This window comes from Mandrillus leucophaeus, unplaced genomic scaffold (assembly GCF_000951045.1).
Source record: "Mandrillus leucophaeus isolate KB7577 unplaced genomic scaffold, Mleu.le_1.0 Scaffold333, whole genome shotgun sequence".
Taxonomy (NCBI): Eukaryota; Metazoa; Chordata; class Mammalia; order Primates; family Cercopithecidae; genus Mandrillus; species Mandrillus leucophaeus.
In genome coordinates, this window is record NW_012103510.1 from 306,903 (window position 1) to 327,422 (window position 20,520).

The 20,520-nt window shown below is 39.2% G+C and overlaps 1 protein-coding gene and 1 pseudogene across 1 annotated transcript in view; both read right to left on the reverse strand.

The window, feature by feature from the left end:
- The window catches only part of CHD9 (chromodomain helicase DNA binding protein 9), a 230,717-nt gene that overhangs the window by 21,572 nt on the left and 188,625 nt on the right, over positions 1–20,520 (reverse strand). The window contains exons 26-31 of the mRNA XM_011988637.1: positions 20,124–20,241; positions 18,470–18,527; positions 14,744–14,786; positions 13,153–13,372; positions 9,014–9,216; positions 1,494–2,402 (exon numbers count right to left, since the gene is read on the reverse strand). Coding sequence (XP_011844027.1) covers positions 1,494–2,402; positions 9,014–9,216; positions 13,153–13,372; positions 14,744–14,786; positions 18,470–18,527; positions 20,124–20,241 — 1,551 coding nt within the window. The remainder of the gene's footprint in view (positions 1–1,493; positions 2,403–9,013; positions 9,217–13,152; positions 13,373–14,743; positions 14,787–18,469; positions 18,528–20,123; positions 20,242–20,520) is intronic.
- Positions 6,173–8,407, reverse strand: LOC105545616 (annotated as a pseudogene).

Genomic DNA, 20,520 nt, shown 5'->3' on the forward strand with positions numbered 1-20,520 from the left:
TAATTATTCAGAAAATGAAAATATTAGAAGTAAAAACAAATGATAAAGAAAGGGAAGAAAATCACTTAGAATATAAAAAAAGTACCTATCATTATTAGACAGGGTCTTGCTGTGTCGCACAGCCTGGACAGAACTCCTCAACTCAAGCAATACTCCTGCCTCAGCCTCTCAAGTAGCTTGGATTACAGGTGTGCACTACGCTTGACTACATTACTCATTATTTTGAAAACAACTCCTGATTGGTAGACTTCATCTGGATTGGCAGAACTATAAATACCTGATGAGGATACCACAAGGATCTCTTGATGAGGTGACTCCTATAACTCTTAGAATTGGGCATGTTCTTTGCGGCAACCCTGAAAGTTATGCCTATGGAGTTGTTATAAGGACCCCAGCTCCTGCTCATGTTTAATTGGGCTCATTTTCTTGTCCCTGAACTGGTGGACTGCTGCAACGGCTCCTGCAGAAGGGGACCACCAAACATTGTTCTGCTGACAAGCATTTGTCATGGCTGACAAATGGCTTATGATATTCTAATTGGTCTAAGACTCTTGGTGACTGCTATATAATATTATCTTTTACTTGTTCACTAATCAACTTGTTCCTGGGGAAAATATAATATTCAATTTAAGACAGTCACAAAGAAATAAAACTATTGTATAAAATTTCTAATTAAATTGCCTGATTACTTTGCAATGCCTTGAATATTGAATAGGGAATTTGTATCAGTAACTCTAGTTTTCTTCTCAATTGCTTTCCTAAGAAAATTTGTATATATAAAACTTAAGCAAACAGGCCAGGTGCAGTGGCTTACGCCTGTAATCCCAGCACTTTGGGAGGCTAAGGCAGGCGGATCACCTAAGGTCAGGAGTTCAAGACTGGCCTGGCCAACACAGTGAAACCCTGTCTCTACAAAAATACAAAAATTAGCTGGACATGGTGGTGGGTGCCTGTAATCCTAGCTACTCAGGAGGCTGAGGCAGGAGAATTGCTTGAACCCGGGAGGCAGAGGTTGCGGTGAGCTGAGATCATGCCATTGCACTCCAGCCTAGGCAACAGAGCAAGACTCCATTTCAAAACAAAAAAAACACCTTAAGCAAACAATTTTAAACATCCTTAAGTTACCTGAAGCAAGTTCTTTTCATTTTCACTTGAAAAGTTTTATTAGGCCAGGCCTGGTGGCTCATGCCTGTAATCCCAGCACTTTGGGAGGCTGAGGTGGGCAAATCACCTGAGGTCGGGAGTTTGAGATCAGCCTGACCAACATGGAGAAACCCAGTCTCTACTAAAAATACACATGGTGGCACATGCCTGTAATCCCAGCTACTTGGGAGGCTGAGGCAGGAGAGTCGCTTGAACCCAGGAGGTAGAGGTTGAAGTGAGCTGAGACTGCACCATTGCACTCCAGCCTGGGCAACAAGAGCGAAACTCTGTCTCAAAAAAAAAAGGAGAAAAATTATCTTAAAAATGTAGAATTATTTTATGCATAGTACCTCGTTTTTGGGCTTCCTCTTCATCACTGTCGCTTTCTTCTGATGAAGATGAAGAGGAGGAGGAGGAGGAAGAGGTAGAGGAGGAGGATGAAGAAGATGCTGAAGAACAAGATGAAGATGAAGAAGAACTAGAGCCTGATCGAGAGTGGGAGCAAGAAGAGGAGGACGATGAGGAAGAAGATGATCTGGAAGAACAGGATGATCTCTCAGAATCTGAGTCAGAATCAGAGCTGGATTCCGATCCTCTTTTGTGGACTCTTGGTTTCTTAGAAGCTGGGTTTGGAGTTAGGGGTTCCGTTCTGGCTGCAACCATGCGTCTGTCTGTTTCACTTTTTCCACCAGATTTCTGGTCTCCAGTAGCCTGTGGTAAAACACCATTCTTTGGACTTACAGGCTCAGATTTTATTAGTGTCCTGGTTTCCACAGAAGACATAGATTCTTCTTCAGAAGACTGAGGCTCCTCTTTAAGGTTTTCACTTTTAACTTTCATCTCCTCTAGAATAATACCTTTAGCATCTAGGAGCCTAGGTAGAGAGGTAAGAGGAGAAGCAGAAAGTGCTACTTGATATTGCTGTAAAAGTGGGGTAGAAGTCCTTGAATGAGCTATCTTACTTTGACTGTAGCTCCTCTGAGCTGCCATAAATGAGAGTTCAGGATCACGAAGAATGTGATAGTCTGTTCGGCTCACCCCATGTTTGGCAGCACCAATAAGCAAATCCCTATCATGAGGGCCACATTCCCACCAGACTGGTAAATCTGGATTTGGATGACAAAGCTTTAAGCGTTCAAACAACTGTGGATGTCGAAGGGCCTGTTCCCGTACTTTCCTTAGAAGTTCAATGCGATACAAAGTCCTAGAAGCACGTTCTTCTGTGATGGGCTGGATAAAAATATTTGGATCCACCAATTCTACATATTGAAAAAAGGACAAAAATATTAATCTCAAAAATCCTCTATTTATAAATAAATCATTATAAACACATCTTTATATATTTATAACAATACCATTTCTAAAATGTGCCTCCATGTAAAATCACTGTATAGTTCCTAGAATTTCTTTTCAGTGAGAAGAAATTCAGTGAGGATTTTGAAATTCTGAAATTCCAGTGAGGAGAAAGTTTTAAAAATAAGTACTAAAAATCATGTAACATAAAACACTGGATGTTAATGTAAAACATAGGATTATTTTGGAAGTACATTAATAGAACTGGGAATTTTCTTTTAAGAAATTCCCTATGACCTATGCATTTAATAACACTTGTCTTAAAGACACAAACACTTGCTCAAACTCACTTATAAACATAAATTAGAACTGTTCAGGGTTGTCCAATCTTTTGGCTTCCCTGGGCTGCATTGTAAGAAGAATTGTATTGGGCCACATATAAAATACACTAACACTAATGGTAGCTGATGAGCTTAAAAAAATTGCAAAAAAAAAAAAACCCCCAAAAAACGACCTCATGATATTTTAAGAAAGTTTACAAATTTGTGTTGGGCCGCATTCAAAGCTGTCCTGGGCCATGGGCTGGACAAGCTTGTGTTAAGTGATACTCCATAAACAAATGTAAGCTGGCATATCTCAAACTGCAAAAGGGAACAGGACATTGGAATGAACTCACAGGGGGCAACAAGGGCTTTCTCAAATTTCTAGGGAAACACAGCCACATCTTTCAAACACTGTACAAATTACTAGCTTGAGACAGTTCAGTTTCAACATGAGCTCATGCTACCTCCCCTTTGATAAGGTTATGCCTTTGCAAAAGTGGGTTACTGACACTTGGGAAGTACTCAAGAAATACAGGCTTGCTGAAATAATGCAGGGACCAACATAAGCAGCTCCTAATGCCAAATACGGAACAATCTGAGCAATAAATAAAGACAATACTGGATTGTAACCTATAGAATAAGTATCCATGAATCCATACTGGTATGAATAAATAACTGATTATTAAATAGACGAGAGAGAAGGAAACATCCTTTCTTACAGCAGAATTCCACAGAAAAAACTGCTGTAGACAAGATTTAGTATCTGGAAGATACTAAAAATCAATGGGTGAAAGTTTCAGAAGAAACAAGATTTGTGAAGCTTAAGATATTTGTTAATTACAGTATTTTTACGCTGGCCAAATGTGGCATAAACTACCTTAACCACACAATTAAAGTCAACATCATCAGTAATAAGACATACTGACATCACCAATCCCTTGATACTACATTCTGAGAACACATCATTTCTGTGGCACTCTTGCCAAAAATGTATGACCTTAATCCACTCATGTAAAAACATAAGACAAGCTCAAATTGAGGGATACACAGCTAAATAACTGATCAACACTTTTCAAAGGTATCAAAGTCATTAAAGATAAGGAATAGCTGAGAACCTGTTACAGACTGCAGGAAGCTAACGAGAAAGAAAAAGCAAATACACTGTAGGATCTTGGAACAAAAAAGAACATTAGTTGAAAAATTGGTAAAACTAAAATAAGTATTTAGTTTAATTAATGGCATTAATGTTAATTTCCTGTTTTGATAATTATACTATAATTACTCTGATAAAATGTTAACATTAAGAGAGGAAGCGCCGGGCACAGTGGCTCACGCCTGTAATCCCAGCACTTTGGGAGGCCGAGGCGGGTGGATCATGAGGTCAGGATGTTGAGACCATCCTGGCTAACACAGTGAAACACCGTCTCTACTAAAAAAAAAACCAAAAAATTAGCCGGGCGTGGTGGCGGGCGCCTATAGTCCCAGCTACTCAGGAGGCTAAGGCAGGAGAATGGCGTGAACCCGGGGCGGAGCTTGCAGTGAGCCGAGATCACGCCACTGCACTCCAGCCTAGATGACAGAGCGAGACTCCGTCTCAAAAAAAAAAAAAAAAGAGAGAGATAGGAAGGGTGAGAGATAGATGGAAACTCCTTGTACATTTTTTGCACTCTTCTGTAATTTTAAAAGTAGTTCAAAACAAAAAAACTTGAAAAAAAAATCAAGAACCATGCAAAAATCAACATGGAGCAGGAAACAAGGTGGGAAGTACACAGTCTACTTCTAAGATTTGAAAAGTTATACAGTGCCCAACCAGTGCACACATTTGATTAGTAATTATGGCTACTTAAGAAAGAAGTATTATTTTTTCTTTGAGTGTGTTTTTAAATAATTACTGGATTGTGAGGACATAAATATGTATTGAGCTGTCAGACCTAATTATTCATTAGACAGAAATGTTAGGTAATTCTTCTGGCCTTGAGTGCTGTGAAAAAAATTACTGAGACATTAAGTACACTGTAAAGTGAGGAAATTTGAGAAATGCTCTAAGTAGAACCTCAACCTCACTCACATTTTTTTTAACAAAGCATTAATATGAAATCAATTTTACATTTGATCTTAGCCAAAAGGCTAAGAGAAGCAACTGAAATTTAACATGACATAAAAGCAAAACATAATATTATTTAACATAGACCAATTATTGTCCCATTTATCTTATATTCTATTAACATGAATCATCATTTGAGATGTGAATAATGTTTTGTTTTTTTTTTTCTTTTTTTGAGACAGAGGCTTGCTCTATCGCCCATGCTGGAGTAGAATGGTGCGATCTTGGCTCACTGCAACCTCCGCCTCCTGGGCTCAAGCGATTCTCGTGCCTTGGCCTCCCGAACAGCTGGGATTACGGGTGCCCGCCACCACGCCCAGCTAATTTTTGTATTTTTAGTATAAACAGGGTTTCACCATGTTGCCCCACCAGCCTTGACCTCCCAAAATGTGGGGATTACAGGCGTAAGCCACCATGTCTGGTCTGAGATGTGAATAATGTTATTGAACCAACAAAACAATGGGAATATCCAAGCAATGCATGTGTGCCTGCACTGGTTTATGAGGGATGTCCAGCACGCATCTCACTTGAACACTGCAGGTCTGCGCTCCTCCTGCAAATGGGACCATGTTTGATTATTATAAAAGAACAGTTACCTAGAATTTTCTCTCAATTTCTATTAACATACAAATAGGTTTTTCTTATCCATTAAAAAGTCTCCAAGCCATTTTTGCATTAATCAAGCTGACATCATAAAGCCATTGCCACCTTCTAGCTTGAATGATATGTTCATTTTTTAATGCTATGATTACATGCTTATTTAGGGTGATACAGTTCTCCTGCTTCTATAATACCTATGTTAATCTTCCTTTTTTAAAAAAACCAAACTTGTGTAGCATTTTGCATCCATCAGTTGGAAGCAGGATGGAAATAAACACACTTCGATAATTTTTTTTTTTTTTTTTGAGATGGAGTCTCACTCTTCTCACCCAGGCTGGAGTGCAATGACGCGATCTCAGCTCACTGCAATCTCCACCTCCCAGGTCCAAGCGATTCTCCTGCCTCAGCCTCCCGAGTAGCTGGGATTACAGGTCCGTGCCACTATACCCAGCTAATTTTCTGTATCTTTAGTAGAGACGGGATTTCACCATGTTGGCCAGGATGGTCTCGACATCCTGACCTTGTGATCCACCTGCCTTAGCCTCCCAAAGTGTTGGGATTACAGGCATGAGTCACTGCGCTGGCCACACTGAGACAATTCTTAACAAAAGAGACATTCAAATTAACATTTGAATTATCTTTTAAACATTTGAATTTATCTTTAAAAAACAGTTAAAATGACAAGCTGTTTGTCTTCTAATGTGCATTTTAAACTAAAGTAAATATGATACTTATAACAAAGGTTGGTGTTGTAGGTTTCTGGCTTGTAGACAGAGCTAAGCAAATTTTTATAGAGAGGATTTCCAGAGTGGTGGCTGTTGTGAGGCAAGTGGTATTATTTACTATTTGTGTGCTCTCCACTATAAAGCTATAGAATGGGAAGCCCAGGACCAAATGTAAGCTGAAAGCTTCTTGCGTCTCTTCAAACTGCTTGTCCACGGCCAGAGAGAAAGCCTGGTGTAGCCTGGACATAACAGTGTATGAGCCAGAAAAAGGAGTTTCCTCAGGAACTGGCCATGGAGGCCTTTGATCTTCTTTGAAATGTCACTCAAAAGGAAGCTCAATTTTGACACATTGTTTTCAATGAAGTCAATCATCTCCAGCTTTTGGAGGGTTAAAAGCTGCTGAGGAGGGTATATGACTTGTCACTTGACAAGTTCTTCCAAACAAAAAAGGTAAATTTTGAAGATGGCTGCTGCAGAGCGCAGACCAATACACTGCGTGATAGCAGACCTGTCCACAAAAGCCATGTCAATCTTCACGGTGATGTTGGAAAGTAGTTGGAATCACTACATTAAAATGCCTTTTAATTTAATTTGGGTCAAGACAGTGTTGACCATGCCAATGGCGCCTGATGGCTTTCATTATGGGTGGCTGTGAGACTTTCTATCTCATCAATCAGTGAAAATGCCACAGCATCTTTATAATCAATCAAATCTTAAATCTTCTGGAACATCTTAGTTATCAGCTTGTCACTTTTGGAAAACTGCTTAGAAAAGAGGCTAGGGCTATTTATTTCAATTAATTGGCCATACCGATACCTGCTTGAAAGTTTAATAGTCAACTTCTGGGCTAATGCTTTACATAGGAATGTTTTTCCAGTTCCTGGAGGACCCTGCAGCAGCACCACCTGGTTCCAGGTGCTGAGGCTGCTGTTGACATTCTTGTCTGAAAATGGTAAGGTTGTAATCATATAATCAAGGTGTGATTTGACTTCCCACATCAGACACTAGGCTGTTCCAAAGCCCATGGGATTTGGCTGCAGGCAGAACCCCATGATTTGCCACAATTCTATCTTCTGTCTCTTCCTCCAAATTTTCACTGCTAGGGCCATCTTCATTCTGCTGGAAGATGTGAAGTGCAATAGTGCATGCACTCAAATCAATGAGTTATGGGTCTTTAACCTTTAATTCTGTGTCAACAATAGAATCCTGCATATTCCTGGTCAGAAAGGGTTCATCAACCAGTCCACGTATAATCACCAAACACACTATTATGTTTTGTGAGTAAACTTTCTGTTCATTTATTTTAGGGACAAGGTCTGTTGCTCGAGATCAAGTGCAGTGGTGTCATCATGGGTCACTGCAGCCTCGACCTTCTGGGTCCTAGTCCTGGGTCTTGGGTCCAGGTCCTGGGTCCTGCCTTAGCCTCTCAAGTAGCTGGGACCACAGTCATGCACCACTACATGTGGCTATTTTTTTTTTTTTTTTTTTTGTAGACATGGGGTCTCCCTATGTTGCCCTGGTTTGTCTCAAACTTCTGGGCTCAAGTGATCCTCCTACCTTGGCCTCCCAAAGTGCTGGGATTACAGGCGTGAGCCATTGTGCCCAGCCTGGTGAGTATCTTTCTAACACTCAGCTTTATGTCTTTTTTTTTTCTTTTTTGCAGTGCTGCCTCTGTACTGATGCACCTCCATGTGGACTGTCCGCGACTTGGCCACGCAGGGCAGTGCCTGCTTTGGGTTGCCCACAGCCTTCCCCATGGTGCCACTGGAAGGAGTGGGGTCCTGGCCTGAGCCTGGCCACCACCGCCTCATGCCCCTGCCTCAAATATCCTTACTCACATTTCTGAGGAAGCCCTACATTTTCAAAGATTATTTAGTAATTAGCCCTTTCCCTTTTAAAACTAGAATCAAAAGTGATAAATATATTCATATCACTATATCATTGATGGGAATTAAGAAAATTTTTTAAAAATGAGGGCCTCTTGCCAACTATAAATGACACAATATTTTGCTTTATCTGTCATTTTAAACTCATTTATGGTTTTCCAGTAGACCTGAAAACAGACTGAAATCTACTCTGAATTACCTAGTAATCAAGTGATTGGCTACTCCATTCAGTGAACTGACAAAAAAATCTGTTAGGAAATACATTTAAAACAAGTAAGGAAATCTGTTTACTATAAAACAGGAATAGCAGGCCATTGGGTTTAGCAGTCAGAAATCATACACAACAAAGAATGGAGACAATGGTTCATGACATAGCATTACTGAGAAGAACTGTTGACAGGATGAGCTATGTCTCTGGGCTTTGAAGACAATGAAATGCATCCCAGAACAATTCGTTAGTTGAGTTGCATCAACACCTCTGCTTAGTAGTCTTCTGTGAAGATGGCCCTGGGAGATCTTTTCTAGAAAATTCTTTAAAATGTTTTATGAGTGGGGGCTTTATTCCTTGTAAAATTATTTAGGTAAATAAACCCTCTAGTGCAATTCCTCTAAGATGGACTGAAAATATAGGTTAGTTCTGTTTAACAAAAGCAATCCTTTATCTTCCACCACCTCCTAATCATAAATCTATCACTAAACTCTACCTATTTTCTTAAAACTCCATGTATACCTTTATTCTCTTTAGATCTCATTTTAATAGCAGGATTAAAGAATAGGGGATCTTTAAGCTAGTTTATTTACAATTCTAAAAAATTATTGACAAGTTGAATTAGATAGTATTGAAATTTCACATAAAAGAGACAAATTGGAAATTTCTGAATTTTAGTGATTTCTGCTTCTTTGACCGAAACAAGGAAAAAAAAGAAATTTTATACATACCTTCTTTGGAAGGAAGACGACAAACCCTCCGACACATGGACATGAATGCATACAAATATTTTTCCAAACTATCATCAGTTTTCTTATGTAGCCTAGCCATAGCTCTAAATTTTGTCCAATCAAACTGGCCTCTGTCAGGGTCAAAAACGACTCCAAATGTAGATACAACCCTATAAAAGTCAGCTTCTTCTCTTCTTGTCCATCTGTTTTGAGTCAGATTAAAACAAAAACCACACTGGTCACTAAAATTAATATTAATACTAAATATAATTACTATAATACAAACTTAAAACATTTCAAGTACCTAACACTATAGGATTAAATACAAGATTGCTGCCTTGTAAAACATTTTAAAATGCTAGTTAACTCATCTATCCAGCCATACGTTTTTTAAAAAAATTTACTTTTAATGGGCCGGGAGCAGTGGCTCACGCTTGTAATCCCAGCACTTTGGGAGGCTGAGGCAGGCAGATCACGAGGTCACAAGATCGAGACCATCCTGGCTAACACGGTGAAACCACGTCTCTACTAAAAATACAAAAATAAAATTAGCTGGGCATGGTGGTCAGCACCTGTAGTCCCAGCTACTTGGGAGGCTGAGGCAGGAGAATGGCGTGAACCCAGGAGGCGGAGCTTGCAGTGACATGAGATTACGCCACTGCACTCCAGCCTGGGCAACAGAGCGAGACTCTGTCTCAAAAAAAAAAAAAAAAAGAAAAACAATCACTTTTAATAGTTAAGGATGTGTGCCTGTGACACAGCCTCAGGAGGTCCTGATTACATGTGTCCCCAACGTACTTTTAAAAGTATACACTATTCCTTCAGACAATAACAGTGTTTTGCATTTTTACTATGTGAGAAAATAAGCACAGGATACAAAATCATATAAGATGACACTGCCCTTCAGGAAAAAGATAAAATCAAACACATTTATAGTATAAGGTAATGGCTTATATTTGTATGAGTTAAAGAAACCAAAATTTTCAGGAGAGCACAGAAGATAGAAGGATTAGTTCAGACTTGACAATCAAGAAAGGCATCACAGAGTAAGACGCATTTCAGATGGGACAAGGCGAAGGTTAGGGAAAGCTAGGAAGAAAGCACAGAGTAAGCAAAGAGGGAGTGCTCCATATTGTAGGGGAAGGATGAGTATTCCAGATTGACAAGGATATGGCTTGTATTGGGGACAAAGCCAGATAGGGTTTGGGTCAGATTATGAAATGCCCTAAATGCCTGGGTAAAAGTAATCTCTTTCAGTTGAAAGCTCCTGATGCTTTGAAATGGTAATATTATCATCATGCACCACAGATCTGCAAACCTCAGTGCATGTGTAGAACCCTGTCCTTGCTTAACTCACAGTATTGTTGTGTAAATGAGAAAAAACATATTGGAAAGACCTTTGAAAAATGTGAATGGGCCATTTTTATCATAGTGATACATTAAGAAGATTAATGTAATTATGATGTAAAAATAGTTAGCTTGGGAAACCCAAGTCATTCAATCTGCGTAATAAGAATAAAAATGGGAAAAATGATTAATTGAAAGACTACACAGGACAAAAAACATGACAGAGTGCCCACTCCCAAGAAGATACAATTGAGAAAGACATAGAAAGGAAGAGTTGAATTTCATTACAGTATCTTTTATTATTGTGACAAACAAGTAGTTTACTTAGATGAGTTGCTATGTGAGTACAAAAAATAGAATAGTGTGAGCTAGACTGGCTTAAAAAATTAATAGAAGAGGCCGGGTGCAGTGGCTCATGCCTGTAATCCCAGCACTTTGGGAGGCTGACGCAGACGGACCACTTGAGGTCAGGAGTTCAAGACAAGCCTGGCCAACATGGTGAAACCCAGTCTCTATTAAATATACAAAAATTAGCGAGGCATAGTGATGCACACCTGTAGTCTCAGCCACTCTGGAGGCTGAGGCAGGAGAATCGCTTGAACCCCGGAGGCAGAGGCTGCAGTGAGCCACGATTGTGCCACTTTACTCCAGCCTGGGTGACGGAGGGAGACTCCGTCTCAAGAAAAAAAAAAATTATTTGAGGAAATGGGCCATATGCTGAGCTCTGAAGGATGGGCTAGGTGTGAAATAAACAGGCAGAAAGGGTGTTCCAGGTGACAGAAACAATATAGGCTAGGGTATGAAGTCAAGAATAAGTAGGGCACTCTGGCTGAGGGAAAAGAAGTGGATAAAGTTAGAAATGCATATTAAAACCAAAAATGAAGAGACCTTCAAACTTAGGCTTAAGAACTTAACACTTTTTACCTATACTAAATAAGGAGCCATCGAATATTACGATAAAACTAATATTTTAGGAAGATTAATCCCAATTCAACAGATGGAGGGAAAATTTGTAGTAGATTAAAGACGGTCACAAATGCTTTGCCACTCTTCCCATTAACAGGTAGAATCTATTTCCCTTTTCCCTAAATCTGGGCTGGCCTTGTGGCTTTTTCTGACCAACAGAGGGTGGCAAAAATGACATTTTGTAACTACTGAGACTGGGTCATAAGAAATCTGCAGCTTCTGCCTTTCTACTTGGAATAGTCCCTCTCGGGATCTGAGCTCCCAGCTGGCAGCTAGCACCAACTGTTAAGTCGTATGAGTGAGGCTACTGTGGCTCTTTGGCTCTTCTAGGTATCTCAGAAACCCAGCCAACAGCATACAATGCAGAAGCAGCACCTGAGTCAACTCACAGAATTGGGAGAAATAAAAAATTAATGCTGTTTTAAAGCATTGTGTTTTGGGGTAGTTTGTTATGCAACAATAGATACCAAAAACAGTTCATTTACAGAGTCAGTAGTATTTGAAAATTATGACTAAGATAACTAAAATCTTAAGTGTCAGACTAAATTTTAAGTATGATCAATGTGCTACAAATGAAACAACAAATGAACAATTTATCAAAAGAACAATATATCTTCCAGAGAACATCCAAGGACACGGGTAACAAGGAAGTCAGGTTATGCCAAAGATAGCTATTCTTTCCCATGTACTCTATTCAAGAAGTTAAAGCTTGTGGAATGAGAGAAGTTTGCCTGTCTTTTTAACAAGGTCGCTTGCAATTTGTTCCCTTTGACTTCAGTAGTTCCAAGGATTTGCTTCTGAATAAAGGAATGTATGCTTTCCATACATTTTTATATTTCATAAAAGTCTGGATATAAAATATAAAATACGATAGAATGGAATTTAATTAACATAAACTTTTGTTCTACTGATAATTCTTTTCTTTTTTTTTTTTGAGAGGGTCTCACTCTGTCACTCAGGCTGGAGTTCAGTGGTGTGCTATCAGCTCACTGCAACCTCTGTCTCCTGGGTTCAAGCGATTCTCATGCCTCAGCCTCCTAAGTAGCTGGGATTAAAGGTGCGCACCACCACACCTGGCTAATTTTTGTATTTTTAGTAGAGATGGGGTTTTGCCATGTTAGCCAGGCTGGTCTCGAACTCCTGGCCTCAAGCGATTCACCCACCTCGGCCTCCCAAAGTGCTGGGATTACAGGTGTGAGCCATGGCGCCCGGCCAATGATTCGATTCATGAGTTTGCTCTACACTTTCACTTGTTTCTGCTTTTTGAGACAGTCTTGCTCTGTCACTTAGGCTGCAATGCAGTGGCACAATCACGTGTCACTGCAGCACAGACCTTCCGGGCTCAAGTGATACTCCCACTTTAGTCTCTTGAGTGGCTGGGACCACAGGCATGCGCCACCACACCTGGCTAATTTTTGCATTTTTTGTAGAGATGGGGGTCTCGCTTTGTTGCCGGGGCTGGTCTGGAACTCCTGAGCTCAAGCAATCTTCCCACCTCGGCCTCCCAAAGTGCTGGGATTATAGGCATTAGCCACTGTGCCCAGTTATTTATTTATTTTTTAAATACCTCAGTTTTCCTAAACATGACAAAAAAATGATTAAAGTATGGTTAGTTAACTATAAAACACAATAATCTTTGTAAATTTTACCACACTTATACATATATAAATGTGTTAGTATATGTGTGTACGTGCACAAGGTAGTTTGCTTTGACCAACATTCTATGTATGTTTTCCACAAAGCGTGATAATTGTACCCAGACAGGCTTTGGAATGGACAGCTATATTTACACACAATGCATTAAAAATTTAGTGTTATTGTCTTACCTTTGCTGTCTTTCTATCTTGGCTGCCATTTTAGGATTAAGAGTGGCTTCCTCATAAATAGGCTGCATTACACTGGTAGGCACCGAGAAAGTTGGTTGTATCTGTTGAATTTGTCTGTTTTTATTAGTACGCTGGTATGCAGTGATGAGACGCCTCAAACGTGTGGTTAAAGCTGACTGAGTAGGCCAATATACTTTATCACCCTCCATCAGTTGACCATCTATAGTTAAATAAGTAATAGTAACTAAACAGATACTGTATGAAGCTCACAAAAGTAGCAACTTTACTTTAAAAATTTTTAATTCAATCTATGTGGGAAAAAAAACCACATTTCTCATCATAAAAGCTTCTTTTAACAATAGCTATAGGAAACATTACAACAAACTTTAAGAGCAGTTCAAAGTAGGTAGAATACAGTGGAATAAAGAGTTGCACAGCAAATACAACTCTTGCATGTCTAGTATATATCACACTGGCTGGCAAATATTCAAGGCTTTAACTTAAATAAACTAAAAGCCAAAGTGAATCCATGAGACACTGAATATTGCAAATGTTTCTCATGGAAGCCTTCTGTATTAAGTTTATCTCAGTTTAATTAGAATCAAAATATTTTAAGTCATTGGGAAGAAACATTTTTAAAATTCAAGATGACAACAATGTAACTTTTAAGTTTTATCCACCTAGTAAGTGTAGGCTCTAATGCTCTATTTCCAAGGTGTAATAGTATAATTATCTATACCATAATCAAGCTGTAATCATTCATACTAAGCAAAAACTACTTTTTCTTTTTTTTTTTTTTTTAAGATGGAGTCTCGCTCTGTCGCCCAGGCTGGGGTGCAGTGGCCGGATCTCAGCTCACTGCAAGCTCCGCCTCCCGGGTTTATGCCATTCTCCTGCCTCAGCCTTCCGAGTAGCTGGGACTACAGGCGCCCGCCACCTCGCCCGGCTAGTTTTTTGTATCTTTTAGTAGAGACAGGGTTTCACCGTGTTAGCCAGGATGGTCTCGATCTCCTGACCTCGTGATCAGCCCGTCTCGGCCTCCCAAAGTGCTGGGATTACAGGCTTGAGCCACCGCGCCCAGCCAAAAAAACTACTTTTTCATTCCTAGTTGAACTATGGCAGGGTGAGGCACTGTTCCTCTGGGATGCTGGTGGGAGTGAGTGTACTCTTGTGACAGTGCATTTCTATCTTGATATCAGATGGAAGTAGAAGCAAGACCTGGCACAGAAAGGCTTTGTAGAAACTAGGTGATAAAGAATGACTCTTAATGTCATACAATGAAAAAGAAGTTGAATATATTATTGGATCAACACTTTAATGATGAAATCTCACATACAAGTTTATCAAGTCATAATGTCATCAAAACCTATACTGTATAAAAGCTCAGTGAGTCACTGCCTAAAGATTTTATAACAACTAAAAGTACTGTTAAATTCCCAGTCAACTAGTATGTCCTATAATGATTACAACTGCAGTCAATAAAAATGTTTATATGTGAAACATTATAAAAGTGTAATAGTTTATTGATCTCATAGTATGATTAGAATATGAATTTACAATAATACTAAGTATAGAAGTAAGTGCAATTTACCTCCATCTGCTATAACAAGATCTCCTGGTGAGGAAACATCATCCTTTTAAAAGAAAATAGAAACTTGTCACAGGGTAATTGGGTCAAGAGATACATAAAAAAAGAAAAGAGAATCAAACTTCTTTGTAATAGAGAGCTGTTTTTCCCCCAATGGAATGTTAAATAATTAATTTAGCAAAAATAAAACTTTTAATTGCTTATTCTCCGTTTTCATCCTTTCACACTTCTCTATTGCTTTTGACAATTAGACAATTATTTACTAAAAGTATTTCCTTTTCTATGATTACTGTTAAGCTAGTTTCTTTTCCTCCAACCTTCCTCTGTGAGTATGCCCTAGGTTTTATTGCTAAGTGTGTTTTTTTTCACCTTTCTTATACCAACTGTTAGATAACTTACTCATTTTCATATCTGGTTATTAGGTAAGCTACAAATCTTTTCCTTTTCAGCCTTAAGCAGCTTGCTTGTGCTGTAGATCCAGTTTTTGTCAACAAAGCATCTTTAATTAGCTATTCCAGTATTACCTTATATTCATAACTTTAGCAATTTTATATCAATGACTACTAGTTTCTATTGTTGTTTTAAAAAAGCCTGAAGTTTAGAATCATAATTCCCTTGTAGGTTTCTCTTTTCCTCTGGTTGCTTTTAATATCTTCTCTTTGTTTGGTATATCTTCAATTTCACTGTTATGTTTCTTGGAATGGACTTAGTTTTATTTATCCTGCTAAGACTTACTGTATTTCTTGAAACTGAGGAGTCATGTATTCATAACATCTGAAAAATTCTCAGCTGCTATGGTGCTTCTTATTCTCTTTAGTCTCTCCTTCTGGAATACCTATTCGATACATGCCAGACGTTATCATGCTATCCTCCTTGTTTCTAAATTTTTTAATACATATTCCACTGTGTTGGTTATTGATTTCAGTCTCTTTGCTCCAAATTTATTGCCTTTCATATTTTTCTTTTTTCTTTTTCTTTTTTTTTTTTTTTTTTCTGAGACAGGGTCTCACTCTGTTGTCCAGACTGGAGTGCAGTGGCATGAACACACCTCACTGCAGCCTCAACCTTTCGGGCTCAAGCAATCCTCCTGCTTCAGCCTCCTGAGTAGTTGGGACTACAAGCAAGTGTTATCTTTTTTATTTGTTGTAGGGAAGCAGTCTCACTATGTTGCCCAGGCTGGCCCTGAACTTCTGGGCTTAAGCAATCTCTGTTCCTTGGCCTCCCCAAAGTGCTGGATTACAGGAGTGAGCCACTGCATCCAGCTCCTCTCATACTTTTTTTTTTTACCTGCTCGAAGAAAATGGTTAAATAGCTCTTTAAATAGTTTTTCCTCTGTCAGTCAGCATGATATAAAGCTTTGTTAGTAAAGCAAACTGGAGAGACACTGTAGGAGGAAAAGGGTTTTCCGTCCTAATTCTGGTGAGCACTTCCATTGCTTAGTTCCCATAGCAAGGCCACTTCCCCAATGCCCAGCCCCCACAATTTGAGCAGTTTCTTTTCTCTAGACAGGTCTCCCTCTATCACCCAAGAGTGCAGTGGCATAATCTCGGCTCACTGCAACCTCTGCCTCCTGGATTCAAGTGATTCTCCTGCCTCAGCCTCCCAAGTGACCGGGATTACAGGCGCACGCCACCACACCTGGCTAAGTTTTGTATATTTAGTAGAGATGGGGTTTCACCATGTTGGCCAGGCTGGTCTTGAACTCCTGACCTCAAATGATCCACCCACCTTGGCCTCCCAAAGTGCTCGGATTACAGGCATGAGCCACTGTGCCTGGTCAATTGAAGCAGTTTCTTTAGCACCCTTAGCAGCTTTTCCCAGCAACCTCCCTCTTGAGTGGTATTGTGAGCAGAGTGCTTCCAGTGAGACACTTTCCCAGGAAAATCTTCCTTGGCAACCTTACAGGGCAGATTTACAGGCAGTTTCAAAGGGTAGCTTTTTGGCAACTTTTCTGCCATCCAGTGAGACATGGCCATATCCTCCTACCAAAGTCTGGATCTTGGCCCTGATAGGGATGGGACTCTTCCTTGGGAGCTTTATCTGAGTCCTAGGAGTGGTAGATGCTGCTTTTATATGCTATTCCTATATTCTTTAGTCTTTACTTTTTACTAATCTATCACTGTATTATAATAATTCTTTACATTATACAGTCCCTGTTCAAATGACTATTTGGGTTATCTCTCCTGATTGGTCCAGACAAATCCATTATGCTATACTGGATAATTTCTTCACATCTGTTTTCCAAATCATTTCTCCCTTCATGAACTGTGTCTCATCTGCTTTTCCAGGAGAATGTTTAATCTGTTTGTTGAGTTTTACATATCAATAAATGTATTTTCCACGTTTTTCTTTCTCTTTTTTAAGAGATGGGGTCTCATTATGTTGCTCAGGTTGGTCTTGAACTCCTGGACTCAAGTGATCCTCCCGCCTTGCCCTCCAAAGTGCTGGGATTACAGGCATGAGCCACATTGCACTCAGCCTTTTCCCACTTTTAAAGTTAAATATCATCTTTTTCACATCTTCCTAGTGTTTTAAAATCATATCTTATCTTTTGTTCCTGGTTCTTTCTTTAATGTCTTTAATCATTTAAAAATTTACTTTAAAAAATTTCAATAGGATTTTTTTTTAAATTTCAATAGATATATCAGAAGTTCTCAGGGGTCTAATCTTATTCTTTATTGCATGCTAACATTCACTCATGGTAAATGGTTTCTCAATTATTTTTAAACTTGGGGTTTTTACTTCATTTTATGGAGGGCTTCATCTTTGGGACTCTTGCATAGTCTGGGTTGAACTGTTTCTTCCAGGTGCTTTTTGTTTTTACCTGGCACCCTAGATATATTACCAGTCAAGGACTGATCCTTTTTTATATTATACTGAGGGCTCTTGGACCACACAGATAAAGTAAAAGACAAACCATGAACTCAAGAGAAGGTGGGTCTACGGTTACAAATTCTCAAGGGAAACAATAATTTTCTTACCCAAAGTCCATGATGAGATAAATTTCCTTGTTATTTCTCTGTGCTGTTAGTCAGTAATTACTGGCCTTTGAGACTCCTGACCTTATACAGGATTTCGGTTCTCATTGTCCACACACTGAAGCAAGCCTTGTCTCGTGCCCTCATCAAAGCCCCTTAGCTACCAAGTCCAGCAAATCCTACCTGATAGTTTTAGCGTCATTTAGCCTTCTACCACATTCTCATCAATATTAGACATTTTTTGTCTCTTTTAACATCATTTTTCCCACTCTACAGATTATTTTCTGTACTTTCATCTTCTTCTTTCTTTTGACATTCTACACACAGAGTACTGAGAACTATGCTTTGGCTACTCAAAAGTCCTTGATGCTCTACCCTCTATCTCAAAACTCTTCATGTAGGTATAGTTTCTAACTCTTGCAGTATATATTTAGTATCTAGTTCTCACTCTCCTTGGGATTTTGCTCTTGGACACTGTGTTTCTCAGCTCTAAGAAGTAGAGCAGGTGGGCAAGCCCCATTCCATCCACATGTCCAAGCCAGTCCCCATCTTGTCTAGAAGGGGAGATCAGGTGAATTCTGAGTGATTATTTGGGATGTTTGTCAACCCCAGTTGATCACTTACTTAGCTAATTTGAGGAACAGAAGAATTATGTATAACAAAAACAAAAAATAATACAAAAGAAAAAGCAAACACAAGAAACCAAAGAATATCTAAAATTGAGGATGTAAAAATATAATCCAATGTATACCTCTATATCATCTTTAAAGATGGCTGGGGCAGGTTTGTATTCTGGATCTTCCACATCCCTGTTAAAATACAAACAAATGCTGTAATTACTGTAATGGACTTAAGAGTTCACTTGATAGGACAAACAAAGTCTTGTTGGAGGGTTTTAGTTTGTTTTAAAGGTCAGACTGACATCTCTTCTCTAGCCAGAAGACTCCAAGACACAGCAGGAAGGCTGTTATATAGCAAATAGGGAGAAAGCTAGCTCTAATGTACCCTTACTCACAAGTTCACTTTTATTTTGATTTTTTTGAGATGGAGTTTCGCTCTTGTCACCCAGGCTGGAGTGCGGTGGCACCTCTCAGCTTACTGCAACCTCCGCCTCCCGGGTTCAAGAGATTCTCGTGTCTCAGCCTCCCGAGTAGCTGGGACTACCAGTGCACATCACCATACCTGGCTAATTTTGTATCTTTAGTAAAGGCGGGGTTTCACCATGTTGGCCAGGCTGGTCTCGAACTCCTGACCTCAAGTGATCCACCTGCCTTGACCTCCCAAAGTGCTGGGATTACAGGCGTGAGCAAGTGCACCCGGCCGCAAGTTCGCTTTTAAATGTGTTTTTATTAACCTCAACATGCATCCTACTTTTCTCTTTGGGTAAGAAAAGACAGATTACATAAGGCCTTAAAACAGGTACAGCCTTTCGTATGTGTGGGTTTCATATCTATAAATTCAACCAATTGCAGGTTGAAAACACGCGAAAAACGCTGGTCATGATGGCTCACACCTATAACCTCAGCACTCTGGGAAGCCAAGGCTAAGGTGGGAGATCACTTGAGCCCAGCAGTTGAAGACCAGCCTGGGCAACACAGGGAGACCTCATCTTTACAAAAAATAAACTAGAAGAAAATTAGCTGGGCATGATGGCATGTGCCTGTGGTCCCACTCAGGAGACTACGTGGGAAGATCACTAGAGCCCGGGAGGTCAAGGCTGCAGTGACACATCATTGTGCCATTGCATTCCAGCCTGGATGACAGAGCAAGACCCTGTCTCAAGAAAATATTTGGAAAAATATGGCATCTGTACTGAACATGTACAGACTTTTCTTGTCATTATTCCTTCAACAATTCAGTACAACAACAATTTACATAGCATATAGCATATATACTGTACTAGGAATTATAAGTAATCTAAAGATAGTTTAAAGCATACAGGAGAATGTGCACAGGTTAAATGCAAATCCTATGCAATTTTATATATAGGACTAGCATCCTTGGATTTTGGTATCTGCAGGGTGTCCTGGATACCAAAATCCCCCATGGATATTGAGGGATGACTATGTAATAAACGTCATCATGTGTCTCATCAACTATAACATTCTTGCCTTTTTCTCCCCTCTATGCCCCTAGAAGTTTATGAACTCAGTGGCCATGATATACCTATTAAAATGAAAAAAATGAAAAACTCATCTAAAGAATGGGTGTGGTGCATGGCCAACCTCTTCCTTGATCACATTCTGTTAGGTAAGTGCTAACCTATTAGTGTATCTTTAGCTCTTTCAGATTGTAAACTCCAATTCCCTTACTGCTACATCATTTAAAGATAAATAGTGTGACACAGAATATGCTGATATTGAATAGAGACATATAGAAAATTCATGACTCTGAAACACACATACCCATCCATATAATCATTCGCTCTCTGTTCAGCAGCAACTGCTTTGTCATCAGGTTTTCCCACTCTTTCCAAGAAGCATAATGCTGGGTCTGCTCGAATAGTGTTATATTTTTCATATCCTGAAAACATCACCAATTACAAAAGTAAAAAAAGATAAAAAGAAGAAAGGTGTATACATATAAGCATTCCTCGTTATTTACAGTGGATGATATTTCTGGACTAAAGGGATATTAAAATGATATAAGTTAAGTATGTTTTCCAGAAATTATCACAAACATTAAATGATCTGGTAATAGATATCTACTAAATTAAAATTTCAGTTATATTTATCAGTTAATATGAAAAATAGGATAAACTGTATTATACACACACACAAACACACAAACATATCTCACATA